At 62.5% G+C, this 23,881-nt stretch overlaps 2 protein-coding genes across 2 annotated transcripts; both read left to right on the top strand.

The window, feature by feature from the left end:
- Window positions 1–5,565: 5,565 nt before the first annotated feature.
- On the top strand, window positions 5,566–18,407 carry FIBCD1 (fibrinogen C domain containing 1; the record flags this gene model as incomplete). Its single annotated transcript, XM_084219790.1, has 7 exons — window positions 5,566–5,637; window positions 10,353–10,829; window positions 11,734–11,893; window positions 12,585–12,721; window positions 17,447–17,543; window positions 17,713–17,892; window positions 18,148–18,407. 7 exons carry the CDS (start codon window positions 5,566–5,568, stop codon window positions 18,405–18,407), a joined length of 1,383 nt encoding a protein of 460 aa, XP_084075916.1.
- A 4,082-nt stretch (window positions 18,408–22,489) lies between these two features.
- QRFP (pyroglutamylated RFamide peptide) lies at window positions 22,490–22,879 on the top strand (the record flags this gene model as incomplete). Its single annotated transcript, XM_084219728.1, has 1 exon — window positions 22,490–22,879. The coding sequence occupies one exon, from the start codon at window positions 22,490–22,492 to the stop codon at window positions 22,877–22,879; it is 390 nt and encodes a 129-aa protein (XP_084075854.1).
- Window positions 22,880–23,881: the final 1,002 nt, after the last annotated feature.

Below are 23,881 nucleotides of genomic sequence, written 5' to 3'. Positions count from 1 at the left end.
CTCTGAGCCTTGGCTAACCAGCCTGGTTCTCCCACCCAGCCCAGCATCCTGAGCTTCCTTCCAGCATCCTGCAGATTTATTTGCTGCATAAATCCCTGCTCCCACCCAGTGTGGCAGCGACGCCTTCGATGCACCGGGTGTTCCACACAGCGTGGGGGGGGCTTGGGAAGGGGTTAATGGGTGGGCACAGGCAGAGCTGGGGAGTTGCTAGGAGACTTGGGGCTTTGGGATGCTGGATGTGATGCTCAGCCAATGGAGAAGTCCTCTGAGGAGTAAATCTGCTAATTTGGGCATCGTTGACTGCAGGGGCTAGGGGTGGATGTGGGTGCTGAGCAGAGCTGACCCTGACCCCCTCCTCCCAGCCCCACACTGATGCTTTCCCATCCTGCTCCTGTGGTTTCAATTAAAACCGCTGAATTAATCTCTCGCAATAAACTCAGCTGCTATTGTAGTTTGCTTTGGGATTCATCATCACTTTTGCAGCAAATACAGCAATTAAACAGAGAGGTCTTGGTAGCTTAGGAGGGAAAGCTGTGCTCCCCCAGGCTGATGTTTGGGATTGGGGTACCCAGGCCCCCCCCGGGTTAGTTTTCACCAGCCCAAAGCCCTTTCTGGAGGCTGCTGAGAGCAAGGGGAGCTGGAGGAGGCACCACTGCCCCCCCTCACCTGCATATGCTCCTCCAGATGGCCCAGGCTGCTGCTCTCCATGTGGGAAAAGGTTTTAAATTAAAATCTTCCCTGTGTTTTTTGGCCATTTTTGGCTGGGTTTCTTTCCCCTGACTTTCCAGCTCTCTGGCCCATTTGCCATCATTAAGTGGAGATGGAGTGGCAGCAGAGTGGAGTTGGGTGGGTGGGTGGGCACAGGGGGGTCTCCAGCCAGGGCCCAGACCCACAGCGACAGCCTTGCACCCCACAGAGAGCCCCTCTCAGCCTGGGGCCAGCTCTAGCTCCCCACAGCCCTCCCTGGCTGTCAGGAAAATGAATTGTTCCTTTCTGGAGATCCCTGCTGACCCCTCCACCCAGCCCCTCTCATCAGCACCTATGTCCCCCCTGTCACCATCCCCTGCCCTGCTACAAGGGCAGGAGGGCTCCTTCAGAAGCTCAGCACTCTGGATATCCATTCCAGTGGATCTGACCTGGATCTGCTCCAAACCAGATCCCACCCATCAGCTGCTCATGATGACCCTCTCACCAAGTGTGGAGGTGGGACGGGACAGGAGAGAGGGATGGGATGGGATGGGATGGGATGGGATGGGATGGGATGGGATGGGATGGGATGGGATGGGATGGGGATGGATGCAGCTTTTCTGCTATCCACAAGCCTGGCAGAGGAACAATACCCACACCAGGGCAGGATCTGGCCCCTCCAGGGACTCTGGGATGCCAACTTTTCAGAGAAACAGCGGATTACAGCACATCAACTCTAATCAATACTCTGCCGTAGCAGAAAGCAAAGGGAAAAGAGGAACAAAAAGAGGTTTCTCATTTGCTGGGGATTTGGGGCTTTTGTTGTGTTTGGAGGGAGGAGGAGAAAAAAGCTTGAGAAAAGGGTGGGAAGGAAGAGCTGGGGGGACAGAGCAGCACCCACCCCTCTGGGGCACTACTGCAGGGTGGGACTCTCTGAAACACTCGGGGTGCCAGGGAGAGCATGTGGGCATGGGGTGGGATTGGGAAGGGAACAGGGTGAGTGTGGGGTGCTCCATCTCCACCTGGCACGAGGGGTTCCATTCTTTCCTCCCCAGACCGTGGCGTCTGCAGCAAAGAGGGGCAAAAGTGGAGGAGAGGGTATGGCAAAGGGGAGAGAGAAAAAAAGATGTTCAGCCCTGGTCTGGTCCTGCTGAGACCCCCAAAAAGTACAACCAGGCTGGGGGACGCTCCAGACAAAACGAGGGTGTTAAAGGAGAATTTTTGGAAACCCAAATATCTTACAGGGAGAAGAGCAGAAGTGATGCCACTGACCCCATGTGGGCTGCAGCCCAAGACCTCTTTGTGGGTGGTTTGTCTCTTGTCTGAGCCATCGATTCCTCCTGTGGAAGGAAAAGGCCCTGACACAGCGAGCGGTGTCCTGCCGTGTCACTCAGCGATGGACAGAGCACTCAGCCCCTGGGAGAGAGGCTCCTTCCCTGCAGCCAGAACGGCCTTTCCTCTGAAAAAAGGGACAGGGGAGCCTGCGCTGGGCAGTGCTGGGAACAGGAGCTGGGGACACCGTGGGCTGCCCTGCTCCTGTGCAGGGACCCCCGCAGCGGCCAAATTCCCAGCAGGGAGAGCACCCGGCGGGGACCCGGGGGGGTTTGTGTCACTCCGGGTCGGTGGCCTGGTGAAGGACCAGCGAAGGACCATCCGGGCACCGCAGCGCTCTCCCACGGCTGCTTGGGATGAGGCTCACGCAGCTCCTCTGCATTCTGCGCTCTCGCCGGCGCGGGGACGGAGAGCTTTGAAGGAGCTGCCCTTTCATTATTAATATGATGATGATGTCTGACGCCGTGCGTGTGCAGCGACGGCTCTGCCTCCCCTGGCTCCCTGCCAAGGAAAGCACACGCTGTTCCTGGGGGAGGGCTCGGTGTCTACCCCCAGCCCCGGCGCCGTGTCTCGGACAGTCCTGATGCTCCACACAGCCCTCTCTGGGCTGGACCCACGGGACATCGGTGCTCTCACCAGCTCCGGCACGCTGGGGATGCACAGCGAGTGCGGCTGAACACAAGGAGGGTAAAGTGCCACCCTCGTGTCCCACTCTCTGCAGTGTCCTGTCCCCACGGGGGCACAGCGCTGACCTGAGCCCAGCCTCTGCCCGACACCCCCACTGCAACTCTGCTCGCTGTCTTGGACCACAACGTAGAAGAGAGTGTTTGAAATGTTGTAAAAGACTGTTTAGAGCTTGGGTCTGATCCTGTGTGGCTTCAGCCGTTTTCTTCCCCCAGGCCAAGCCGGGACCCCGGGGCAGTGCGGGCAGAGCCGGCTTCGGGAGGAGAAATGCTGCCAGGAGCCGCAACTCCCAGCAGGAGCCGCAGCCTCCCGGCATCCTCACATCAAACCTCTCTCCGTTTTTGCCCTCGGGCCACAGCCTGAGACATGAATCATCCTCTCCGATGCCTATCGATCCGGGCTGTGCTGCTGGCAGAGCCCCCTCCTCAGCCCCGCGGGAGGGTCTGTGCCCATCGGTGCCCAGCCACCGCCGTGTGCCCAAGACAAGGTGCACCCCGAGCCTGTGGAGCCGGGTCCAGGGCTGTGGGGCCGTGGGTCTGAGCTGGCCATGGACGCCCCTTCTCATGTCCCAGCTCCACAGCTACAGCCGGACTCTACGACCAGTAACCGGAGGTGGCACGGCTCAACGTGAGTCAGTGATGAGCCAGGCCAGGGTCCCTGCTGGCCCTGGTCCGGGCAGGGCTCACCCTGAGCATCACTCAAGCTCCCAAAACCACGGACCCCTCTGCCAGGGCGGGAACCTCCATCCTGCTCACCGCATGCCTTGGAGACCGGCAACTGGGGGCAGCCCTGGGGCCGAGCCGGACCCCGCACCCTCTGGGGCAGCCCGGTGTCAGGGTGCAGTGGGGACACCCCACACACGGCAGGGCTGCGAGGGGCCAGCCCCGCTGGCACAGCCCGGCCAGCAGGCTCCCAGGATCCCATCCCGCACCACCTCCGCGATTCGGCTGTGGGTTATGTCAAGGTATGTTGGATTGCAAATTAAGCGTCAGCCCGCTGCACGGTCCCGGCTCCATCTGCAGAAAATGAGTTGCTGGACTTGGAGAGTGTCCAGTTGTGCAGCTCGGCGTGCCTAACGCCCAGGGCTGACAAGCCACTGAATCACTCCTCCCCGTGCTGCCAGGCCACATGAAGCCAAGATGCATTTCTTTTTAATGATAAGTTTTTATTGTTTGGAGTTCAGCTTAAACAGCTTCCCGGGGGCCAGCGCCTCCCGCTTCCAGCGCGGGTGAGCGGAGCAGGGAGCTGAGCCCGGCTGGTGCGGGCACACCGAGCACCAGTGGCACGAGCTGGCCGGGCTCAGCTGCCAAGGGGAGTCCTTGAAAAGCGTCCATGGGGAAGGAGCTGGGCTGCCAGCCACGAGCATCGCCCGGTAAATCCACACAAAACATCTCTGCAGCCAAAGGCAGGATTTGCACCTGGCCGGGAGACAATGCACACACCCCACTCATACACACGGGAACCGATGGCTTGAGACAACGCCTGTGCCCCCCTCCCTGCTCCAGAGAGCTCTTTGGGAATATCTGCCAGCCCAGCACTCATCCAGCTCTTCCCAAAATAGGGTGTGTGCCCTGGAGACAAGGTGCTTGAACACCTTGTCCCCCACATGCAACCTGCCAGCCCAGTGCCACACCTGCCCCGCAGGGTGGCAGCGCCCACCCCAGGGAAGCCTCATGGGAGCTGCTGGAGGTCGCGACTGGGGCTGAGCTCCAGGGTCAGAGACCCAGGGGGGTTTGGGGGTGCCCAGGGGACAGCCTCCTGCTGCAGGACAAGGGGCTGCAGGGCTGCCCAGGAGGTTTCCCGGGGGATTCTCAGCCTGGAGAGAGAACTCAGCCTCCCCCCAGCCGGATAGAAGCAGCTCTGAGCCATCACTGCTCTCACGATGCTCCTCTGAACCTCTCAGCTACGCTCCTGCCCGCAGGTCAGACAAGTGGCAAATAAAAGATTTACGGGAGGTGCGGCAAAGCTATGGGAAGGAAAACCACATCCACACGGGAGTGGCGGCACATCGGGCCGGGAGGGAGCCCTGGCACGCAGGGCCAGCGCCACGGCTTTGGGCTGGGAGCGCTGGGCTTTGGGCATCGCTGTGACCCTGGAGGAGGTGGGGGCGGCTGCTGCCTCGCCCCCCGCCAGCACCAGCTTCGCGGAGCGCGCTGGGATTTGCTCAGAGAGCCTCCCAGCACTTGGGCTACCCTTGGGCACAAAGGTTTGGGGGGTGGCGATGCCAATGCCGCCCTCTCCGCCCCCCCGCCCAGCACCCTGCCCATCCCTGCCCACCGATGGGACTGAGCCCCACCAGCTCGGGGCGTTCCCCTGGAGGATGTAGGGGCGTATCTCTGGGAAAGGGTGAGCGGGTTCCGGGGGCACCCCCCGCTCTCCCCCCCGGGCCCCTGCAGCACCCCCGATCCCGCTGGTACCAGCCCCCGCCTTACCTGCTGCCGCTCCTCCAGCTGTGCTGCCACATCTGGGCAGCTGCGGAGCCCGGGGCTGGAGGGGGGGTCGGGGTCCGGGTCCGGAATGATTGGGGCGGCCGGGGGGCGGCGGGCGGTGCTGGGGGGGGCGGGGAGATCCCCCAGGGCATCACCGGGCGGGGTGCCCGGAGCGGGGCCGGGGGAGCCCCGGGGGGGGTCGGGGCGGGCGGGGAGGGAAGATCCACCCCCGTGTCCGTGCCCGTGTCCTCCCTCCCTCCTCTTCCTCCCTCCCTCCTCCTCCTCCTCCTCCTCCTCCGCCGCCGCCGCCGCCCGTCCTCCGCCGCGGCCAGTCGGGCAGCGCGGGCGGGCCGGGGGCTGCGCCGCCGGGGAGGAGGTTTGGGGGGGCTTGTGGGGGTCCGGGCACTTACTTGGGCTGGAAGTTGGCGGCGCGATGGGGAACGAGCGTTGGAAAACCGTGGGAGGAGCCTCGCAACTTGAGGATGGGCAGCAGGAGAAATCACAGGTACGGGGCGGGGGGCAAGGGGGGCGGGGAGGGGTCACCCAGCCCGGGGGTCCCAGCGACCCCCCAGTGTCCCCAGCGAGCTTTTCTCCCCAGCGTGGCGAGCTGCCCCCCCCGTCCCCGCCGTGCGAAGCCCCCCGGGCTGCACCTCCTCACCCCCCTCCCAATCAACGCGTTAATTAACCTGCGGCCAGGCTCCCACCCAGCCCCGGGGCTGCCCCGGGCTGGGGCAGCGGGCGATGCTCCGGGGCTGCCACACGCCTCTGCTGAACCGCTACACGCTCTAAACTGCTTAAATAACCCTTTAAAAGGGATTTGGCATCTCAGCTCCGCGCTGCAGCCGGACTCATCCCTCCCGGTTCGGGGGCTCCCGGCCGCCGGACCGGCTCTTAGCCTGCAGGAGCCCCGCTGGGTTTTGGGGGGAGGCCGGCGCTGCGGCGGGGTGCGGTGGAGCGGCGGCAGAGCCTGCGGTGACACGCGGGGGATCCGGCACGTGCCGGAGCCCGTTTGCACATCCCGCTGCACGTGTGGCAGCTCCGCCAGCCCGGCCGCCGGCCCCCGAGCACGGCCGAGCAGGCAGCGAGCCCGAGAAGCCCAGGATGGCTCGGCTTGGAAGGGACGTTAAAGATTACCCGGTTCCAACCCCCCTGCCACGGGCAGGGACGCCTTCCGCTAGAGCAGGTTGCTCAAATCGCCATCCAACCTGGCCCCGGACAGTTCTAGGGATAGGCACAGGCATGGATGCACGCTGAGCGCGGGCAGGGTGGGAAGAAGGAGTGCTGAGTAGGGCCAAACCTGTCTGCGAAGAGCTGGAGGACAGCAAATCTCCAGCGTGCCTGAGAGTGAAGGGAAAGGACCGAGAACTGGCAGCGCTGCCCTTCCTCGGCACCCAGGAGCCGGGGGAGCAGCCGAGGGACGCTCGACCCCCGGTCCGCCACTTTCCTGTCCCCTGACACCCGCAGCAAGGCAGGAGAGGCTCTGCCTGACTTCTCCCTCCTGCGAGCAGCTCCCGCGCCTCACTGGAGGGGGGCTGCGCACCCCGGCAGACCCCTGACCCCCCGAGAGAAACCAGCCTGCCCTCCCCTCCCTGGCAGAGCTCCGTCCCTGTGCACAGCCCCTGCACGCAGGGATTCGAGCAGTGCCATCCGTCTGGAGCTGCCATCCCCCCGGGTTTGTGCCCCCGAGGGCGAGCCGGGCAGGATGGATCCAGCCCCACCAGCCGTGGGGGGCTGGACAAGGCAGCGCGGGGCCGGATGGTTCACGGTGGGTTCCAGAGGATGCACAGTTTGCCGTGCAGCCTGTGCTGCGGTCCCAGCTCCCGCAAGCTCCGGAGGAATCCAAGCCCAGCCCGCTGTGTGCTCACCCACAGAGCGGCTCCGGTGCGCTCGCCATCCTCCCCGTCCTCTCTCCTCTCCTCTTCCCCATCCGCAGAGCGTGGCGTGCCGTGGCAGCGGTCTCAGGCAGGCTCTGGGTGACGGAGGAGAGCAGGAAAACGGGAGCGGGATTCAGTTCAGCCGCTCCGTGCCCGCGGGGGGCGGCGGGGACACAGCCCCGGCCGAGGCGAGGGGACGGCGGCTGCAGCCCCGAGCCAGGCAGGGCGGGATGGGCAGCCAGGGTGGACAGGGACGGAGCGGGGGAGCAGAGCAAGGATGCAAACTGAGCTGCTCAGGCAGCTCTGAATGAGCGATAGGTGCCGGGAGGGAACAGACCCTCGCTGCCCTGGGGCGCCTGCGGCGCTGGGTGGACCCCGGCAGGAAGGTGCGGGTGCCTGGACTAAAGTTTGCACCAGCAGCTGAGCCTGGGCCATGCAAACCTCGGTGTCCACCTGCCTGGGAAGCAGAACACAGGTTCTGGTTCGTCCCTGGCTGAGGGCACAGCCCGGGGGCAGAGCAGCCAGGCTGCAGGACCACTGCCTGCCACCCCTCAGTCTGCTGAGCTGGAGAGGAGCAGGGATTTTTTATGGCAGGAGCAAAGGGGACCTCCTCATCTTAGAGCATCTCCCAGGGCAGAGCTCAGCCTCTCCTGCCACCACTCTCCATCCACGCTCTCCAGGGACCAGCCACCTCTGGGTGCCCTGGGACGAGCTGGCTCGTGTCCTTCCCTTCCCTTCCCACAGGCTGCAGGTGCTGGGGCTGCTTGTCTCCATCCCCAGAACAGCCAGGCTGGCTGAGGGGGCTGGGGGCTGCTTTGAGGGTCCTCATGGGGTCCAGAGCTGCTCACAAAGTGTGGCTGGGTCACCAAGGACCCGGCCCCCATGGGTGACCAGCTATAGATCTACTGCCTGTGCCAGGGCAGGGCATGGAGACCCTGACTCACCAGGGACAAAACCATCCCTTAGATCCTGCCTGGGGCTCCCTCCAGGCTCCAGAGCAGGTTTGCAAGTGAAGGTCTGCTCATCCCAAGCATCACTCAGTCATTTCTCTCCTAAGGCAGGAGTGATTTGAAGACACTGGGACCTCCAGCCCAAGGGATATCCCCAGGGGAACATCAATAACCAGGGCAGGGGGATGTCTTACAGCTGTCCAAAAGTCTTGGCAAGAATTCCAGGAGCTTGAGGCCATGGAACAGACAGCAGGAACCCTATGGATCATGAGAGCCATGGTCATGGTGAGGCAGGAGTGTGTGGCAGGGGGTATCTGCAGGGTCCCATGCCAGCAGCTGGGCACCCTGCTGCAGTGCTGCTTTGCTGGAGGGTCTTGGGGGGACCCCCACCCCAGTTTGGAGTGCTGTTGGTGCCACGGGCTGAGTTTGCCTCCTCTCCCCACTGCAGGTTGCCAGGTAACACAACCAACCTGCCAGCAAAATGCCGTGGGACTCCTGAAGCTGCTGCCACTCAGGATCCTGCAGTCGCACACAGAGGGGATCCCTTTGGAGGGGGATTGGCCCCCAATTCCTGTTCCTGGTGGGAGGGCAGTGATTCTGGGGCTTGAAGGCTGGAAAACAGCTGGATACAGCTCCTGGTGTGGTGGTACAGCCGGGCAGAGCTGCGAGGTTTTGGTGTGTTACAGCCCACAGGGATTTGTGTGGCCGTGGGAAGTGGAGCCTCATCCACTCGTGGCTCTGTTCTGGGAGCTCTCACTGCTCAGAGGGGACCCCTGGGCCCTGCAGCTCCTCCATGTGCCCCTCCAGCTGGGCATGGCAGCATTGTGGGGAGCAGGGTGGGAGGGCACACAGTCCTGGGGATGAGGGTGTTGTCACAGCCAGGACAACCATGGGGACAGGATCCCTGCTCACCCTGTAGAGCCCAAACCACCTGACATTGGCCTTTGGACAGCAGCCACCCCTCCTGTCCCTTCTGTGCTGGCAGGGCACTGAGGGGCCCAGCTGAGCCCAGCTCCTGGGTGTCCACATAAGGATCTGAGCAAGGGGCATCTCCCACCTCTGTCTGCCACCATCCTGCTGCTCCTGGGTGTCCCCTGTGCCCCCAAGCAGGGCTCTGTGTCTACACACACCAGGCAACTCCTCAACCCCAGAGTTTCCCTTATTGCCTTTGACATCTCCTTTTAACCTGCTCTGAGGGGCTGAGCCTGGGGCTGTCTCCTCACAGAGGTCCCTGCAGGTGGCTTCCCATTCAGTGCAGCGCTGTTTGATCTGCAGCCTCACTCCATGGAGAGGGGGAGAAAGCCAGAGCACACCCTGGGGCTGGTGGGGCATCCTCAGCCCCCCAGGCAGCCCTGCTGCAGCTGTGGGGTCACCTTAATGCAAATGGTTGCGTGAGAGGGAGTGAAATGAAGGGTGCTTGAAGGAAGGTGTCACTCCAGATAGATGTGCACGGGAGGGGACAGGCCTGGGAAATCTTTGCAGATGCAGCAATTTTCCCCTCGTTTCTGGGGGAAGTAGTCTTTGTCTCTCTGAATCTGCAGTTTGCTGCCAGCCCTGCAATTCCTTGTGACAGCTGTGGCCAGGGTCAGGGGGAAATCACAGCCTCTGTCCTGCAGGTGTAACGAGGAGGGGAGGGGGACCGGGAGCCGAGGGGATCGGGTGGCAGCTCACCCGCTCTGCACTGACTGTGCTGGCACTTGAGGCTTTGCAGGGAGAAAAGGCTCCTGCTGGGCATGGAGCAGGTGCCACGGGCTGAGCCCATGGGTCTGAGCAGCAGCAGAGCTGCCAGAGGGACTGGGGGGCTCAGAGACCTTTCCCACAGCAACTCTCCCTTGCCAGGAGGCTCTGGGACTGATCCAAAGGCTTTGGGTGCCCCTCCAGCAAGAAATGAGGTGACAAGGGGGATGAAGATAAGTTGCCTGCCATAGCTGGGAGCTTCCCTGTCCCCACATTACTCAGGGCAGCGTGACCCCAGCACTGCCCCACAGCCACCCGTGCTGCTCTCCCTGCAGTCCCGCTGTGAGGGACACGAGGTGTTTTCCCTTTTCCTCCCCACATTTGTGCCCAGGGCAGCAGGGAGTCCCACACACATCTCCTGGGGAGCCAGGGCTGCTCCAGCCGAGGATCAGGGCTGTAAATAAAACATGCCACGGGAGCCGGCGGTGCCGCGCCTTCGCTCTCGTTATTATTTCATAGCCCGCTCCCCGGCGGGCTCGGCTCTCTGCTCACTCAGTGCTCGCCCGTGGCCTCCGTGTCCCTGCAGGGCCCCCTGGGGACCCCACCCTCCCTCCTCAGCAATGGCCAATGTCACTGCCAGACCCCAAACCCCGCGCAGAGCCTGCCCCCGGGGCGAGGGGATGGGGCTGTGCTGATGGCGTGTCTGTGTCTGCCCGCAGAGGATGAGCTGCGGCTACATCCTGTGCACCGTCCTGCTCTCGGTGGCCGTGCTCCTGGCGGTGACAGTCACGGGGGCCATCCTCTTCATGAACCACTACCACACGCCCGTCACCGAGTCACCTCCCGTCATCAGCACCAACCCCGAGGAGGCCAACGCGCTGGTGACCATCGAGAAAGCCGACAGCTCCCGCATCAACATCTTCATCGACCCCAACTGCCCCAGCGCTGCCGGCGCCCTGGGCCGCCTGGAGGGGCTGCAGAGCTCCCTGCTGCACGCCCTCACCGAGCACGACGCCGAGGCCAAGGCCACCAAGAGCCAGCAGAAGGCCCTGCTGGTGACGGTGGCGGACGAGGTGGCCAAGCTGCTGAGCCACGCCGCGCAGCTGCGCGCTGACTGCGACGGCCTCAAGAAGGGGCACAGCGCCATGGGGCAGGAGCTCAGCGCCCTGCAGGGAGAGCAGGGCAGGCTCATCCAGGTGAGCCAGGGCTGGCAGCGCCAGGCAGGGCTCCCCGGGGGTGGAACTCTCTGTCCCAATGTCCCTGGGGGCATGGCTGCTCCCAGCCCCTGCCTGCAGCATCCAGGGGAGAGCTTCAGGAGAAGGAGTGGAGGTTTAAGGCAACCTTTGGAATTGGAAGCTGGGAAGTGTCTCCCTGCCAAACCACCCCAGTGCCAGCCACCTCAGGCTGCACCCCACATGTGGGTGTCCCAGCTCCAGGTCCAGTTTGGGAGCTCCAGACAAAGCCAAGCCCAGAACCTTCTCAAGGGCAGTTCATGCAGCAATCAGTCCCCCCTCTTTACAGTCCCCAAAATTTCCCAGCCAATGAGCTGTGTGGAAATGCTTACCTCAGTATGCCAGGGGTCTGCCAGGTGCCATAGCAAGATGCAGGGCATGGCTGGGTGCTCCATGCCTGACCCTCCTGGTACTCAACTCCCTCTGCCCAGAGCTGCTTCTTTCTCGCTGCTTCGCTTCTCTCCCCATCCTGATGCTCTGCCACAGCCACCCCGTGTCACTGTCCCAGCCTGGGTCACCTCAGGGGATGATAAGAGCTGCCTCAGGACACGGCTATTCCTGCCGCCTCCGTCATCCTGTCCTCTGCCCAGAGGTGCTCTCTGTCCCAAGGGATTGCAGCACCACTGCACCCAGGTTTGGGGATTTCTCCTCCCTGGTGACAATAGGTGATTATCTGGACCTTGACCCCTGCCAAAAAGCAGCAGAGATCAGAGATAAAGCAACAGGTTTTATGGGATCTGCAGTGGATTTATGTCCCCACCTCCCACCCCCCGGCCTTGCTGAGCAGAGTGGTCAAGGGGCTGGGATGTGGAAGGGATTTAACCATTTCACCACAATTGTGTGTCCCCCACGTGTCCCCTGCCCGCAGCTGCTGTCGGAGAGCCAGACCAACATGGCTCGGCTGGTGAGCTCTGTCAGCGACGTGCTGGACTCGCTGCAGAAGGAGCGCGGCGGAGCCCGGCCCCGGCTCAAGGCTGACCTGCAGCGAGCCCCGGCCAGGGGAGCGCGGCCCCGGGGCTGCTCCAACGGTGAGAGGCATCCCTGCCAGCCCCCGGGGAGAGGGATGTGCCCGGGGATGCTCGGGGGAGGGAGAAACCACCCAGCATGGAGCAAACCCTCCTGGAGAAGGGATTTAAAACAGTGCAGGGGCTGGGGAGGAGGTCGAGGAGGAGGGAGAGGGAAAGGTGTGTCCTGGGAGGGGGAGTTCTCACCGTGCAGCTCCCAGCTGTCCATAAACCAGCCCCAAAGCCCCTTCACACCCATCTGCTCCCACAGAGGGTGGCGGGGAGCAGGCACAGCATTCACCTCTGTCGGGTGAGGAGGGTGGCCCTGCCCGGGATGAACAGTCACGTCCCTCAGCGTTGGGTTGGGATGCAGCTGAGGGAGCCTGTCCTGGAGCTGGGAGCACATGCCCACAGCCTCCCTGGGCACTGGCTGTGCCTTGTCCCTGACTGGGTCCCAGCTTGCCCTTGCCATCTCACAGGGACATGAGGTCAGTCCCTGCCAGCTGCTGGGGGATCCCCACGGTGGTGGCATCCCCCTGGCACTGCTCACCCCGAGCATCGGAGGAGAAGGGAGGGAAAGAGCAAAGCAGCACCAAGCCGGCAACTAGAGCTGGAAGCAAGGTTGGGAGCCTGGAAGAAATGGCAAGACATTAAATTAGACCATTAATTAACCAGCTTTCCCCTCATCCCACCCCATCCCAACGGCACGCCGCAGGCTCCCGGCCCCGAGACTGCTTTGACATCTATGTGAGTGGACAGCAGGAGGATGGGATTTACTCCATCTTCCCCACACACTACCCTGATGGCTTCCAGGTCTACTGTGACATGACCACGGACGGGGGCGGCTGGACGGTGAGCTGCCACCGCGCTGGGGACACGGGCTGATGGCACTGCTGGCCACGGGCTGGCCCTGCTGGGCGGGGGAGATGTCACTTTGGACACTTGGAGGTGTCACCAGGAAGGGCAATCAGCGTAAGGGGGGCCTGGCTCTGCACCCAGAGCTGCCCAGTGGTGCCAGGCAGAGCCCTGAGCTGGAGCCCGGTGCCTGCCCTGGACTGGGGAGCTGGGCTGGAGCTGGAGGGGGGCTCGGGCAGGGACTTGGGTGCTACCTCTGGAATTTGTCCTTCTCAGCAGGGCTGGGCTGTGGCTGTGCTTTGCCCTGTGGACCCAGCGAGGCAGTGCTGGGGCTCAGGGCAGACCCCAAACCCGGGCATTTGGCCTCATTTAAGGCCGGGGTGCCTGGGGCGCCTCGAGAGCTCTGCTGATTCACTCCCTGTCCGATTGCCTCTGCCAGGCAGCTGCGATGGGCCATAATCACAGCAATGGGGACAGGGAGCAGGGGGGGACACGGCTCTGCCACTGCCCAGGGAGCAGCTGGGGGTCAGCAGCTCCCCCTGCCCGGGAGGGCAGAGAGGGGGTCCCAGGAGCCGGAGGGGTCTCAGCAGGAGCGGTGGGCAGGCAGCCTCTGCCCGGAGGACACGGGGAGAGCCGAGCTGGCCAGCACCCTCCAGCTGGGCGCTCTAGGAAACAAATCCCCGCGATCTGATTGCCCTAAGCAGCTTTGAGCAGGGCCGGGAGGGAGCTTAGCCCCCCTGCCCTCGGGGGCTGGTGAGAGCCTCCGAGAGCCCACCCAGGGCAGGAGGAACCTGGGGTGGTACCAGCAGCTCCAGTGGGGAAACTGAGGCACAGCACAGCCGGGGACCTCAGCTCTTGGGGGCTTACAGAGGGGAGCCCTTCTGGCTCCCCAAGGTGCAGAGGGTCCTTGCAAACCCCGTGCAGAGTCTGCACAGCCTCTGCCAGCCCCAGCCGAGCCTGAAGAGCAGCCCAAGGTGATTAGCGAGGCACTCAGAGGCTTATTTAAAGCTGCTGCAGGCGGGAGGGCCCGGCTGGGCTGGGGAGGGGGCACAGCGAGGGATTCTAAGCCCGGCAGCAGGGTGAGGGTCTGCGAGGGCAGTGGCACAGACCCCTGGGCTCTGCCCTGCCTTGAGGGGGCCGGGAGCCACAGCAGGAACCCAGAGACAGCCAGGGCTGGGCTGAGGGTGCCCTCCCAGGCTCCTGTTTGTTGGGGCTGCTCTGCAGCAGAGGGTCCCAAACGTGCCTCCAGCCCCTTGGGTGCAGGGATTGGATTGTCTCAGCCATCTCCGGGGGGCTGGGGGGGCACTGCCTGATCCAGGCTCCAGGTGAGCCATGGCACAGCTGGGTGCTGTGGGGCAGAGCCTGGGACATTTCCCTTCCCTTCCCTTCCCTTCCCTTCCCTTCCCTTCCCTTCCCTTCCCTTCCCTTCCCTTCCCTTCCCTTCCCTTCCCTTCCCTTCCCTTCCCTTCCCTTCCCTTCCCTTCCCTTCCCTTCCCTTCCCTTCCCTTCCCTTCCTCCTCTCTGGAGCGATTACTCCTGACATTTGGGCTTATTTGCATGTGGGTGGGTGGGTGGAAGCGATGGCAGCAGCTGAATCAATTTTGACTCGGGAGCTTGGGAGCTGCTGAGCTCAGCTTTGGGCTGCCTGGGCAGCTCAGAGGCCACAGGGACCCAGGGCAGGGGGAGAGCTCAGGACCTCGCTGTCCCCAAAGCCTGACCTGCAGAGCCTGGGTCCTGCTTGCTGCCTGTCCCCATCCTGGGGAAGGCTGAGCCAGGCAGGGTTCTTTATCCCCCCTCGGTCCTGCCCAGCAGCAGCAGGGCCAGGTTTCTGCTGCTGGGGATGTGGATCTGGGTCAGTCCCACCTGTGCTGATGGGAGCACCCACATCCTGTGCCCAGCACTGCCTGGGGCTGCAGTGGCTGCCCTGTCACTGCCCAGCCCAGCTCTGCCCCTGACACTCACCTCTGGCCCTTCCCAAAGCCATGATGGCATGGCAGAGGTCAAGGGAGCCCAGCAGCCCAGGAGGGCTCAGAGAGTTGCCTTTTCACATGATGTTGTCTTCAGAATGTCTTTGCAAATGCCCCACGCTCCTCCCAGTGCCTCTGAGCCTCCTTTGTCCTCATTTGGGGCAAAATCCCCTGGGATCAGCACCTCAGCTCCTCAGCATCCCCTCCATGTGCAGCACGCATTGGGAAATGGTGGGAAAGGCAAAGAAAGCAGGAGAAAAGGCTGTGCCAGCAGGACAAGGGCTGTGGTGACATTAAGTGACAGCTTCCAGCTTCAGGGGTACCTGCTGTGCTGGGACAGTGGTGGGGACAGCCTCACCAGCCTGGTCAGCCCCTGCTGGAGGGGTCCTGGCGAGGGATGGGGCTGAGCAGACACTGGGCTGGGATAAACCACAGGCAGGGGTGGAGAGGAGCCACAGAAACATGTCCTGTTTCCAGAGATGTGGTTTACATGTCACAACAAACAGGGACAAGGCAATTCTGCTGGCAGGGCCGGGCAGGAGCAGCTCCTGGCACGGCAGAGCTGCCAGCTGGGGTGTGCAAAGGCTGTCCCGTGGGACTGGCACTTCCTGGGGCCCAGCTCTGCCCTGCTCAGAGCTTCCTCCCTGGCTGATCCCTGCTGTGACAGGGCTCAGAGGACACCCTGGGCTGCAGGGCTCTGTGCCATGGCTGCCAAAACTGAACCAGGAGCCTGAGCTCTGTGGTGGTGAAGGGATGGCTGAGCACATCCCCACACTGGGAGCTTCAAGCCCACCAGGAGTTTGGTGGAGCTGAGGGAGAGGAAGCTGGCAGTGCCACGGCAGGCACAGGTTGGTGCTCCCACTTTTCTCTGCTTTTAACCCATTTTTCTGGGTTTGTGGCTTTGCAGGAGCCTGTCCTTGCCCCACAGGGGCAACTGGGGGAGGCAGAGAATGAGGGAGATAAATATTTCAGCCTTGCCTTTAAAGAAGGGAGAGAAATCCTTTTTGCTTAAGAGGGGGGTGATGCATATTTGATGAGGAGGAAAAGAGCAGTGAGGCAGGGCTGGAGCACAGGAGCCTGCGGGTCACTGGTGCCCCCAGCACCCACAGAGGGGGATCAGGAGGCTCCCACAGCCCTGGAGGGTGCACAAAAGAGGCACAGAGGGGACCATGCACGAGGGATGATGAGGATGGAGCAGGAGACTCGGGAGGATGCAGGACCTCCAGCACTCACCAGCAGCAAACCCGGTTTCAAAGCCCCATGGGGCTGAGCCTGGAGGGCAGAGGGGCACTGAAGGCTTCTCCCAGGGTGATTCCTGAGCCGTGCCAAGGCTCAGGCAGGGGAGCCCGGTCCCACACGCTTCCCTGGGCACCACTCAGGCAATTGGCCTATTTAGAACCGTGGCTCAAAGCCGATTAGGAGGGAGCACCGGTGCTGCAGCCACTGCCTTCCCCACGCCAGCCACGGAGCTGGTGGTGGCTGGGGAAAAGCAGCTTCAGGCCCCTGTCCAGCCACGCTGTCCCCCTTTCCCAGCAAGCCTGAAGAAAGCCCCTTTAAATGGGCTTAACCACAGCTTCTCAAGCGCTCAACGCGGGGATAAAAATTAAGGCTCTAATTCTAGAAGGTAAGTACAGCAGGATCAGAGCTGTGCCAGAGCCTCAGCCAGCACACCCAGCCCCAAAACACCCAGCTGGGGAAGGGCAGACAGTGAGGGGCTCACAAGGGGGTTCTGCCTCATGGGCCAGGGTGTGGGAGGGCAGAAGGGGCCAGGGGAGCAAAGCAGGGTGGCTTCAGGGCTCCTCCACATTCCCCAATCCTGGAAGCTCGGCTGGGCAGCACAGCCCAGCTCTGAGCATGGGGCTGCCAGAGCCTGGGAGGGCTCTGCCCAAGTCACCGAGTGTCCCAGCTGTCCCCACCACGGCCTCGGGAGCGCAGAGCTCCGTAGGAGAGGGACAGGCTTGCTCAGCCAACTTTAATGCAATTAATCCAGGGCTGGAGGCTTAATTAAGTTCAAATGGTCGGGCATGAAGCAGCATTTTCTGGATCGCTGTCAATAAATCAAACCCAAAAGTACGGACAAAAGGGATGAAGCACACAGGGCACACGGGCTGGTGAGCAGATGGGAGAGGGAAAGGGAAAGGCTCCGAGCAGAAAAGCTGCGTTGAGCCCTGGGATCTGGCTGGGATCTGGGGGCTCTGCGGGGCTCAGGGCAGTCAGTGCCTCACAGTTAACTTCTCTGGGAGATTAATGAGGCTGCCACAGAGATGATGTTTTATAATGGGGTGTCTGCCCAGGAGAGCAAGGAAATCCAGGAGGAAGAAATCAGCCCCGCTGGGTTTTTGCACAGTTCTGGGCACCCACTGTTGGCAGGAGGGCTCACAGCAACCTGGGCAACCCACGCTGCAGGACAGACCTCGGGTCGTGCCCCCTGTGTCCCTGCTCCCCCGTGCAGGAGCAGACCCCTGCCTGCAGGGTGCCCACCACGCCAGGGACACCCCACATCTTCCCAAGGAGGTTCCCCGAGCTCTGCTCACATTTGCAGACAGAGGGTTTGTGAAGGGTTTTGCCTGAACGGACTCACCCGCCCCTGGGATGGCGCATTTCCCCGGGGAGCTCCTCCCTGTGCAATCGCTGAGCCCACGGGGTTTAATTTGTGCCGCTAATTCGGCAGTGTCGGGGAGGGGTGAGCAGCCCGCTGGGGAGCGGAGGGGTGCCGGGTGCCGCCCCGCAGCTGATGCCCTCTGTGTGTCCCCAGGTGTTCCAGCGGCGGGAGGACGGCTCCGTGAACTTTTTCCGCGGCTGGGAAGCCTACCGGGACGGCTTCGGGAAGCTGACAGGAGAGCACTGGCTGGGTGTGTGGGGCTGGCACTGCTCGGTCCTGGCAAAGCCCGGGGAGCTCCGGGGGTTCCTTTGCCACGGAGGGGACACCGAGACCCTCCTTGTACACCACGCATGGGCTGGGAGGGATGGGCTGGAGCCTTGGGCTCCCCATCCCCACACTCACCCCTTTCCTTCTGCCAGGGCTGAAGAGGATCCACCTGCTGACGGTGCAGGGCAGCTACGAGCTCCGCATCGACCTGGAGGACTTCGACAACGGCACCGCCTTTGCCCACTACGGCAGCTTCGGGGTGGGGCTGTTCTCCGTGGACCCCGAGGAGGACGGGTACCCCATCACCATCGCCGACTACTCAGGGACAGCAGGTGGGGCAGCACGATGGGGACACATGGGCCAGGGGTGTCACAGCCACCAAAACCCCTGGCTGGGGTGTTCCAGGGTCCTCTGGCAGCAGCACCGGCTGCGTCCCTGTGGCCTCGAGGAGCTGGAGGAGGGGTGAAGTTGGGTATCTGCTGGTTGGGCACCGGCTGCACCCGCACTGGGGTGTCCAGGGGAGCCCCACGGGGCAGGGCAGGGCAGGGCAGGAGGTGCCCATCCAGGACTCCTTTCCCCTGGGACAGGCGACTCCTTCCTGAAGCACAACGGGATGAAGTTCACCACCAAGGACCTGGACAACGACCACTCTGAGAACAACTGCGCCGCTTTCTACCACGGCGCCTGGTGGTACCGCAACTGCCACACCTCCAACCTGAACGGGCAGTACCTCCGCGGCCACCACAGCTCCTACGCCGACGGCATCGAGTGGTCCTCCTGGACCGGCTGGCAGTACTCGCTCAAGTTCACCGAGATGAAGATCCGGCCCATCCGGGAGGAGAATTAGCTGATGGCACCACCCCCCACCCCACGCCGTGCCCGGTCCCCTGCCCTGCCCCAGCGCCCTGCAGACCCACTCCCTCAACTGCCATCCTCCCCGTCCTCTCCGAGGGCTTGCCCAGCTCTGAGGGGCCCCTGGGGAGCATCTGCTGCCAGTGAGGGGGACTTTGGCTCCTGGGCACCCACAGATGTTGCCAGAGCTTTGCTTCCCACTGCCGTGGCTCCCCTGCAGCCAGACCAGGTGTCCTGACCAGAGTGTGACCCACGGCCTGTGCTCCTGGCTGGGGCAGAGAGGATGCAGGTATTTGGGCAGAGGTGCCCAGCAGGAAGGAAAGGGGCTGCCTGGAGGGAGGGAAGGAAGGAGGGAGGGAGGGAGGGATGCAGCAGCCCAGGCAGGCTGAGCACCTCTGGTCACCTCTGCTCTGGGCACTGACACCTGGCAGTGGGCTTGCCAAGCTGGCAAGGGGCTGGGGGCACTTGTCATGGGGAACCCCAGGCCCCCCCAAACCCCCAGGACTGGGATGAGGCTGCTGCTCCACAGCTCCAGCTGCCCCATGGTGCTACTGGTGATGGGGAGGGCTCAGCTGGGTCAGCCTGACCGTGCCAGCAATTCCTTCTCTGGACTGCAGAACGCTCTCCTCTGCCCCTGCAAGAGCAACGCAGCTGGGGAGGGACAACCACCAGCTCCTTAGTCCCCATTGTCCCTGTCCTGAGTCCTGGAGCCTCCCAGCAGGTCAGGACACCCCAAAGTGAGCCAGAACAGCGCTGCAAGGACGCACACCCAGAACCGAGCACAGCGTGGAGCTGCTTTGGCAGTGCTGGGCAAACAGGGAGCACCACAAGGAAGAGGAGGAGGCGAGGAAGGCTCACTTCCCAGCACAGCTCTGCCTGCATTCCACAGCCCCTCCCTCCCAGCCAGACCCACTGGGATTCACATCAGACTTTCACCGTCCAAAGGCTGTGACCTTTCCCCAAACCCTTGGGGCAGCTCAGCCACATCTCCCAGTGAGCCCCCTCTGCTCACTGCTGGCCTGGGCTCCGCATTCCTTCCCACCCTGGCTGAGCTGTGGCACTGGCTGGGCACCTGCAGATATCCAAAGCCTTTCATTTCCTCAAATCCTGTTAAGGTTTTGCAAAAGAGAAGCCCCGAGTGGGGCTTAGCATCTGCAGGGCCCTGATAACTGGGCAGCAGCACCAGCCAGCCCAAGCAGGAGCTGCCATGGGCTGTGGGACTGATGTCTCCTGCTGGCTCCCTGGAAGGACTCAAATGGGGGATTTTGTCAAAAAAAAAAAAAAAAAGAGAACCAAATGTGAGCAGACTCTGGACCGAGAGGGGAGGGGACAGACAGGACCCTGCCACCCTTTACATCATTCTCTGCCTGTGCCAGAGCAGAGCCCTGCCCCAAGAAACACCATCAGACAGACAGATGGACTGAGGAGGGGAGGAAAACTCCCCCTGTCTCCATTTCCAGGGGAGCTTAAAGCACGGGGAGATCAAAGGCTCAGCTTCCCAACTGTGCCAGGTTTGTACTTCCCTCTGTGATTCTTCTTTTTTTTAAGCCTTCCCCACCTCGGATCTTGCGCTGGACAGGATCTCTCACCTGCTGGGTGAGTGGCTGTCTGTCTGCCCTGACAGAGAGATGGACAAACGATGCATTAGGATCACCACAGCTTTTTACTCTGCCAGAGAGATCCTTCAGAGCCCTCAGGTGAGGGAGAGCTCCGAGTGAAGGGCACTCAGCTCTAAGCACTCCATCCATGCCCAGAGCAGTGGCTCAGGCCTTTCTGGAATGAAGGGAACTGGAGGAACTCAGCAGTGGCATTTCTCAGCACAACAGCCAAGGAGGTTCCTGCATTCCACTGGACCTTTCTGGAAAGGGTCCTGCCTGCACCCATCTTTACTTTTCAGTCAGTTTTTTTGCTGGATTAGCCGTAGCTGGGTTTTCTGATGCTTTGGGCAGGAATGCACATGGAACCATGTGCCGGGTGGGAAGGCTCATCCCCCCCAGCCCCCTCCACAGGCGTTCTGCCGTGCCAGGGAGGGAACATTGTACGTTGGTTTGTTGGTAGCACATCCTTGTGTAACTGCCTGTGTCACCCAGGACCCCCAGAGATTTGTTTTGACTTGCACGAGAGGTATTTAATCCATGCCAAGACACAGGATTTCCCAGGATTATTCCCAAGAGCTCAAGCATTGCTCCATGGCCCCGGATTAGGTTAAACCCATCCGTGGTGACACCTCCCTGGAAAGGGGTGGGCAGGGGTGACCGGGGGTCTGGGATGTGGCCATGGACCTTCCCAGAGCAGCCCTGGGCCAGGCCGTGGTGTGTAGCAGTGCTGTGAAGTCTAGGTCGTGTGTGAGTGTGTCCAAAGCTGTACATGTGGACTTTCTAAACTCCTTAATAAAAGGATCTCCTCGTTACTCACCGTGTGACAGCTGTGACAGCGCGGGGACACGGCCAGAGGGACAGCAAAGGGAGTGACACTGAATCACTGCAGCTCCTCCCTGTGCTGGGGGATGGCTCCTTCCCCGTGCCAGGCTCACGGCACAGCATCCCTGGGGACTTGCTCACCACACCAAAACCACTCTGCAAAACAAGAACTGGGGACAGCCAGGGGGCTGAGGAGACTTCCCAGGGCTCCAGCCCAAACCAAGGCCCTGCAGGACCTTGGGGTGGCCCCGGGACTGGGGCTGGAGGGTGGCAGCTGTCTGTGCCAAGGGGACCTGCTCCGATGGACAGAGCACCGAGCGATGCCCCAGTCCCTCCCTGCTGCCCCCTCACTTCCACTGCCACAGCCCAGGACAGACCTGGAGGGGACAGCAGGGTGCCTTGGGGACCACGTCCCAGCCCTGGTGCAGTGTGTGTTGACCAGGGAGGGTGGGAGCACTTGGGCATGTCCAAGTGGGGCCAGGCCCTGGGTGGGTTTGGGGGCGCAGGGGTCTCCAGTGGTGCCTGCACACAAACATGGGTGGGACCCCCAACAGCTGCACACAGCACACACCAGCCAGATGATGGGGACACACCTGGGCCCCCAGATGAGACCCTCCATGCCAGCAGCACCCCTGACAACTGCCAGGGATACAAGGCCAGCTCCCAGCTGCTCCTCCAAATGAGGCAGCAGACAAAGGCAGCGCGATAATGAGTGGTGCTGCTGCCTTCCTATTGTGGCAGCTCCACCAACCCCTGTCCCCTCCGTCCCCTCTTCAGCTCCCTCCCCGAGGACCCCACCCCCCTCTCTGCGTGGCCACACGCCCAAGGGTGACACGGCAATCAGCGCCCGTGGCTATTTAATGGCCCAAGGCGGGTCCCGCTCATCCGGACCCAGGGTGGGCAGAGAGGTGCCAGGGAGGCAGCACTGGGCAGCACCGAGGTGCAGAGGTAAGTGACTGGTGTCCGTGTGTCTGTCTGTCCCTGCTTTACAGCCCTGCCTCGATGGGCAGCACAGCGAGGGAGCAGTGAAAGGCTGGTGGGAAACAGCTGGGGACCCACAGCACCCCCAGACCCCAGGACGGGACTCAGAAATTTGGATCCCTGACGGGCAACGGGGAGCAAAAAGGGAGAGAGCAGAACAGGGGCAAGGTGTGAAAAAGGTTGGGGTGAAGCCCGAAGTGAAGCCTCCGGGCTAAGGGGTGCTGGGAAGGGCAGGCAGGGCTTGAGTGCACCTGGGTCTGGGGCAGGAGTGAGGAACAAACCCCCTGGGCAAGCGTGGGGCAGACAGCCTGGCCCCCAGCACCTGCAGCAGCTTTTAAGGCAATACCTGCAGATACCAATAATAATAATAATAATAATAATTAATAATAATAATAATAATAATAGTAGTAGTAGTAGTACAACCTGTTTCCTTTTCCTGAGCCTTCGTGGGAGGAGGAAGGGAAGGCAGGGGGGAGCTCGGACCCTCTCTGGGCCGGGTGCTGGTGTGGAGGCTGCAGGAGGAGCATCCTGGGTGCTCGGGGGGCGGCAGGGCTGGTTTGGGGGGCTGCAGCAGGGATGGGGAACTGCCCAGGGCAGCCCGTGCTGCTGCCTCAGCCTCTGTCCGAGCATCTCGCTGCTCCCCTGACATTCCTTCCCCTTCCTGTGCTTCCCCCAGATGAGAGCACCCTACTCGCTGTCCTGCCTCTTCCTCCTGAGCCTGGGAGCCTGCTTCCCTCCCGGAGAGCGCTGGGAGCCGGGAGAGCCCTGGGAAGGGGCTCTGCTGGGCCCCGGCTTGCAAACGGCGGCGGAGGGCCGGGGTCCCGGCTGGAGGGCAGGGGCGAAGCGGAGGAGAAGCGAGGAGGAGCGGGATGCGCTGCTGAGCATCGCCCGGGAGCTGCGGGGGCTCGGCGCGGCCGGGGCCGGGCAGCGGCCGGGCAGGCGGGGCGGCCCCGAGCTGCTGCCCGGCGGAGGGGAGAAGCGCAGCGGCGCCCTGGGGAACCTGGCAGAGGAGCTCAACGGCTACAACAGGAAAAAAGGGGGCTTCACCTTCCGCTTTGGGAGATGAGAGCTTGGACCGGATCCCCCGCCTGCTGCGGGTCACCCCGTCCCGTCCTTCCCTTCCGTCTCACCTGGGTTTGCTCGGACAAAAGGATGTTGGGGGGTTTTGCTGCTGGGGGTGCCCTGGGGAGGGGGGACGCTGTGTTTGCCCTGCTCCCAGCTCTGCTCTAGATCTCCCATCCCTGTTTCCAACCAATGCAATGGAAGAAGAGGAGGGCGCCTTAAGGAGAAATCACCAAATCCCTTCCCTGAGCACACACAGCTTTTGCTGGGGCACAGGGAAAGGGCTTGGTGCTGGGTCTCCAGGGGTGGCACAAGGGGACAGGCAGTGCCAGTAGGGCCAGGCAGCAAGGCTGGAGGGTTACAGCAGGATGCTGGGGTGCTGATAGTCCCCAGAGACTGCCTGTAGTCCAGGGCCAGCCGTCAGGGAGGAGAGGGTCCCTCAGAGCTCTCCACCGAGTTGCTGCTCTCCTGCCTATTAAGAAAAGTCCCTCCGGCAGCAAATTCTGCTTAGTGTCAAGATGCCTCTTACACGAGGCAGCTCCTGCCTGCAAAACCAGGGCAGAGCAGCAGGGTTTGAGAAAATCTTGTCCTTAGCAGCCCCTGGTGCGAGCACAGAACCCTGCCCTGGCACCACCAGCCCTGCCACAGCCCCACTGCCCCGCTCATGCCCCAGACTCCTCACCAGGGCGAGACCGTGATGCCTGACCTTCAATGTCCTTGTCACCTCAGCTCCTGCTGACAGCCTGGCCCTTCCCAACGCCCTCCTTGTCACCCCCTAATCCCAACTGTAGCTACTGCAGAACTTGGGTGCAGAGGGACTGAAACAAGAAGTTCTGACCCTGAGAGGTGCTCAGTGTCACTGAGCTCCAGCCACTGTCAGGGCAGCTTTGGGGAACATTAGCCCCAAAAGCCAGCACAGGAAGGGCAGATCATTGCATCCCACTGCCCAGCCACTTCCTTCCCCTCTCCTGGGCAGATTTAGCTCTGCCAGTCCCAGTGTTTTCTC

Source organism: Fringilla coelebs (assembly GCF_963513975.1).
Source record: "Fringilla coelebs genome assembly, chromosome: 21".
In the NCBI taxonomy this organism is placed as follows: domain Eukaryota; kingdom Metazoa; phylum Chordata; class Aves; order Passeriformes; family Fringillidae; genus Fringilla; species Fringilla coelebs.
The sequence above is the reverse complement of the archived record's forward strand: the minus strand, read 5'-3'. Positions and strand labels throughout refer to the sequence as shown.